Below are 6000 nucleotides of genomic sequence, written 5' to 3' on the forward strand. Positions count from 1 at the left end.
TTCAAACAGAGGAAGTAAAATACAAAAGCCCTAAAAAGTTAATAGAAGTGGAGACAGATGTGTAAACCATGTGATAAATATTATAATGAGGGTAAGAATAGGGCCAGGCTGGTGCATGAAAAAGGTGCCACTAGTCCTGTCTGGTGTCAGGATGGGAGCCCAGGAAATGTATCCATGATGAAAGAAAAGAGAGTCCGCCAAACAGAGAAAGTGAAAAGGAGTGGTCTGTGCTCGTGAAAGTGCCCACAAGAACAAGGCACAGAGCTTTGGGAGCCACATGAAGACCAGGGCAAATACAATCTCCCATCCCTGCTTCTCAGAGCAATGGTGGAGCCAGAGGGGTGCTCAGTTGGAGTGCCAGATTCAGCCACAAATATTTTCTTCAGCCTTGCTGAGTGTGCGGGAGAGCCTTCTAATGGAACACTGTAGAAGTCTCTTGGGGAACAGAGGGAATCAATGAAGAATTAAACTGTTCCTGAACTTTCCTTATAAATGACTCTGATCACCCTTCCTAGGTTGCCCAAGCTTAAAGGAACCTCCTCTCCCAGGGAAGACATGAGATTACTTTATCTGGGTTCCAGCTGATGCTATTTTCCTATGTTAAAATAAACAGATTTTGTCTTCTGGGGGTCTTTATAAACTTCCTTTCCTCTATGTGGTGGCTACAGAGAGTCCAGCCAGACTTATGATAAGATTTCCCATTAAGTTAGTATAGGACCAATGTTCTTTCTCAGACATTGGCAGGAGCTAGCCATCACCCCCTATAAGATGGTAGGCCCTGAGGGCTCTGCATGTCCTCATTTTTAAACCTTGGAAAAACAGCTACCTTCCTTTGCAAAGAGAAATTGGCATCAGCCACTTCTAAGAGACTACAGACCAGCATGTTTAGAATCGGCCTAGTTCTTAGGAAAATGACTTCTACATGGTATCTGGATTCATTTGTTAAAAGTTCAAAATTGTCCCAACCTTCCAAGTTGTTGGACGTAATGTTTTCACGGCAGCATTTGTAGAGGAAGAGCCAGGCGGGGGTCAATTTTACACATCCCTGGGAATTCCAGGCAAAGCTCTCATTTCCTATACCGTTTCTAGTTGTGAGCATTTGTACCTCATGGTTTATAGTAATCAGAGTTCCTCTGGTAGAAGAACCCAGGAATACTGAACTTAACGAATGCTTACTTTCTTTTTCTTTCCCTCCAGTCATTGTAGTATTGTTCGTGACCCTGAGAAGGCAAAAGAAAGAACCACTCATTGTCTTTGAGGAAGAAGATGTCCGTGAGAACATCATTACTTATGATGATGAAGGGGGTGGGGAAGAAGACACAGAAGCCTTTGATATTGCCACCCTCCAGAATCCCGATGGTATCAATGGATTTATCCCCCGCAAAGACATCAAACCTGAGTATCAGTACATGCCTAGACCTGGGCTCCGGCCAGCACCCAACAGCGTGGATGTCGATGACTTCATCAACACAAGAATACAGGAGGCAGACAATGACCCCACAGCTCCTCCTTATGACTCCATTCAAATCTACGGTTATGAAGGCAGGGGCTCAGTGGCCGGGTCCCTGAGCTCCCTAGAGTCGGCCACCACAGATTCAGACTTGGACTATGATTATCTACAGAACTGGGGACCTCGTTTTAAGAAACTAGCAGACTTGTATGGTTCCAAAGACACTTTTGATGACGATTCTTAACAATAACGATACAAATTTGGCCTTAAGAACTGTGTCTGGCGTTCTCAAGAATCTAGAAGATGTGTAAACAGGTATTTTTTTAAATCAAGGAAAGGCTCATTTAAAACAGGCAAAGTTTTACAGAGAGGATACATTTAATAAAACTGCGAGGACATCAAAGTGGTAAATACTGTGAAATACCTTTTCTCACAAAAAGGCAAATATTGAAGTTGTTTATCAACTTCGCTAGAAAAAAAAAAACACTTGGCATACAAAATATTTAAGTGAAGGAGAAGTCTAACGCTGAACTGACAATGAAGGGAAATTGTTTATGTGTTATGAACATCCAAGTCTTTCTTCTTTTTTAAGTTGTCAAAGAAGCTTCCACAAAATTAGAAAGGACAACAGTTCTGAGCTGTAATTTCGCCTTAAACTCTGGACACTCTATATGTAGTGCATTTTTAAACTTGAAATATATAATATTCAGCCAGCTTAAACCCATACAATGTATGTACAATACAATGTACAATTATGTCTCTTGAGCATCAATCTTGTTACTGCTGATTCTTGTAAATCTTTTTGCTTCTACTTTCATCTTAAACTAATACGTGCCAGATATAACTGTCTTGTTTCAGTGAGAGACGCCCTATTTCTATGTCATTTTTAATGTATCTATTTGTACAATTTTAAAGTTCTTATTTTAGTATACATACAAATATCAGTATTCTGACATGTAAGAAAATGTTACGGCATCACACTTATATTTTATGAACATTGTACTGTTGCTTTAATATGAGCTTCAATATAAGAAGCAACCTTTGAAATAAAAAAAAAAGATTCTTTTTTAATTCTGGGTTTGATTCTTAACATTGAAAAAAACGTTAAGTATTTCTAATGATCCATTTATATTTCTAATTTAATTGTGATCTTTTAATAACCCTATTTATGATCTGTTGTAGTCTGTCTGATGCTTTTATTGTTTATTTAAAATCAAATATGTTTTACAAATGTTTTTTCAGACAAGATTCTGTAACATCATGTAAAGCTTTTTTGTACATTCTTGGTGTTAACCTCCCGGCTTCTCTTCACACACATCTTCTAAAAAAGAAGGATGTGGAAGAACTAGGTCAGTCTATGACTTTGCAATATGTGTTATATAATATGCATTTATCTTGTATATCAGTAATTTGATGGTTATGAGAGATGAATCCATGAGGGAATGGAGCTATCAGAACTCTAATGTTCCAGGTATACATTCTGTGCCCCGCACTGAGCATTGGGGGACTGGGGGACTAGAGTCAAAAATACAAATTTGCCCCAGACTCTAATGTTATTCTATTTTTTCTTATGTTGAACTTACCAGGCTATTGGAAGACTCTGACAGTTGAAACTGCTTCTTTTTCCTCCTATAATTTTAACTAACTGTAAAATGATGTGGCATTTTACGTTTTAATGAGAAAGGGCGATTCATTTCAAAAACCTTTGTTTAGAATATGCTTGGGGCCGTAAGCTCAGAATGAGGGCAGGGACCATTTTGGATTCTGAGGGTCAATGCCATTTGGTCCGGGAGTGTGTCTACAGTCCCCTGCATCCCAGCTGGTTTACTGGGGATTGAAACTTATATGAAGGGCATTTCACCTGTTCAGTTGGGCCAAAGGTCGAAACGTAGCAATACTTGGGGAAAGACCACACAAAGTCACACTGCAAGTGCTTTCCCTCTTTCCCCCTACACACAGGGCACGTGCTTTTTCTTGGATTGCAGACACTTTTTACAGTTTTTTTCTGACTTTATTGTGAAAGTTTGTTTCAAGCATTTCTTGATATCATGTTAATACTATTTTTTATGATTTAGTCAACATGCATACAAAGAAATGTTTTTTATGAAGTGCTCACTTCCATTTTACTTTGCGTTGAAATCAAATTGGGCTGAACACTTCAATGGAATACATTCTGTGGACAATGTCACTTTAGAATCTTTCATCTCAGTGAAGAATTACGCATTCTCAATACTTCCATAATTGCAGGTTGTGTTCATTTTTTATATAGTTTTTGTAATCCAAAGAATATTTTGCTAGATTTGCACAGATCTCCAATTGAATTTGCAATGAAGAAATAACTCAAAAGGAATATGAATAGCATTTAAATAAGTATACAGCTGTAAGTAACCCTGTCACCATGGATGATCCTTTTCTCTAGGAATGTATTTGGATTAGAGATGACAACTACATTTTCGCATTTTTATGTTGAAGTCTTTTTTAAAAAGGCTGTTTACTTTTCAGTAGTTAAGAATACTTGTTTTTCTTTTTTTTCTTTTTATCTTTTATTTTTTCTTTAAGCCTCTATTGTTTGTAGAACACTCTTAGAAACTTGGAAATAAAATGTCTTTCCCAACTAGTGGAGTCCTTTTTCATTTGGAGCACATTGCCTTAAAAGAAGTCTTAATTTCAACGGTCCTTCCTTATTTCTAAAGTAATCACTGTTTTATACCATCTATGCAGCTAAAAGAAGGAGCATGCTTCTGTTCTTTTCCTCAAGTAATGGGTATTGTTTCTATTCATCATTCATTCACTGATTCATTCACTAATTCATCAAAATCTTATTTTATAAACCTTGCTCCAGTTACTTGAGGATTCAGAATGAATCTTACTACCTTTCCTGATATCTTTTGATAATTCAACGCTATACCAAAGTATCCACCTTGTTGTCTTATGGTCACCTATTTACCTATTTGCCCTCCTAGACAATGCAAGAAGATATTTTATCTCCTTCCAAGTTGAAGGAAGAACATAAAAGGTATAACAGGAAGGAGATGGTGAGATGTAGAGTGTGAACGCAGATTAGGCCACCTGTGGCAATTCTGGACAGATCTTGGGTTTAGCTAAGTTATCTCTTTTAGGCCTGGGTTTCTGGGGGTGACAGGGAAGACAAAAGAGTAGTTTCTTTACACCTCCTGGAGAATTGATTAAAAGTATAGAGATCATGGCTCTGTATGTCAGGCGGAACCGGGTCAGGAGTACTTGAAACTACTCCTGGGTCATTGTGACATATCCTTCACCTCTTTTTGAGAAGCTTTATAAGACAACAGAGGTGAATGCAGGTTGGGCCGTTGGAGTCTCTGAGCAGAAGAGGGGCAAAATTTATTTGACAGGCAGTGTGGAGAACAGATTAGGAGCAAGTAAACCCAGAGGTGTGCCCCAGGAGGGCTTCTGCAGAGGTCAAAATGAGGTAGAATAAGGGCCTGAAATAATCCAGTAATTTGGAGATGGAGAAGAGGAAAGACTTCTCTGCTCCTGTACTGCCATCAGCCTGGTCTGGGCCACAGTCATCTCTGACCCGGAAGACTGACACCACCACTGGGCTGATCCTCTGCCTCCCAACCTCTTCTTCACAAAAAAAGCCAAAGGGATACTTTTAACACACAACCCAGATCACATGACTTCGTAATTTAAACCTCTTCACTGGCTTCCCAAAGACTTAAAATGAATTCTGATGCCTTTACTTTATTGCTTTACATGAACAGGGCCCTGTGAACCTCTCCAGTGTCATTCCACTCCATCCTCCTTTCAGTGCACGATGCTCTAGCCAGACTGGCCATCTTTCAGTTCCTTATACAAACAAAACACGTTTCCTTTTCCATGGAAAGCAGGTCACCTTTTTTTTTTTTTTTTTGTATCGATGACAACTCTTTAAACTTATTTTGCTTTTTGGCTTTATGTATGTGTGTGTGTGGGTGGGTCTGACTGCCCTACCAGAATGTAAGCTCCATGAGGGCAGGGAATCTCGCTTTCTTGTTTACCATTGTATATCCAGTTCTTTACACTGTGCCTGAAACATAACAGGTACACAATAAATATCTGTTGAATGAAAGCAAATACACTGATGAGGCAGATTTATCAGGATTTGATGACTGATTAGAGGTTACCAGTGTGATTTTAAGCATCCTTATCTGAAAAATTAAGTCAACTGTGATCTTAGTACCTAGAATTGGTAAATGGAAAAGAAACGGGTTTGGGGAAAATGAATTGAGCTTGGGTTGGGATTGTAAATGGGAGGTGTGTGACAACTGGATGGACTTTCAAGTAAGTCACCAGAAGTATAGATTTTCAGTTCACTCATTGCAGAAGTAGGGCCTGGGCATGGAGTGTAAGAGTCATCAAATGGGAGCTGAAGCCTCAGGAGTGACAGCATTTTTCTAATTGGGTTTTCACTGTTCTCTCTCAAATTTAAAAGGATATTTTAATGGTAAAATCCCTCTGGTGTGAAGAGTAAGGCTGAGTTTAGTTTTATTAATAAGGATAATTAGTAAGCATAAACCTTATCCTCGTAT

General features: G+C 38.8%; 1 protein-coding gene across 1 annotated transcript in view; it reads left to right on the forward strand.

Annotated features, from left to right (window-relative positions):
- The window catches only part of CDH11 (cadherin 11, type 2, OB-cadherin (osteoblast)), a 193189-nt gene extending 187649 nt beyond the window's left edge, over window positions 1-5540 (forward strand). Inside the window, exon 14 of the mRNA XM_011987902.1 lies at window positions 1198-5540. Within this exon, the coding sequence (XP_011843292.1) occupies window positions 1198-1694 (497 nt within the window). The 3' untranslated portion in view covers window positions 1695-5540. The remainder of the gene's footprint in view (window positions 1-1197) is intronic.
- Window positions 5541-6000: the final 460 nt, after the last annotated feature.

This window comes from Mandrillus leucophaeus, unplaced genomic scaffold (assembly GCF_000951045.1).
Source record: "Mandrillus leucophaeus isolate KB7577 unplaced genomic scaffold, Mleu.le_1.0 Scaffold319, whole genome shotgun sequence".
NCBI lineage: Eukaryota > Metazoa > Chordata > Mammalia > Primates > Cercopithecidae > Mandrillus > Mandrillus leucophaeus.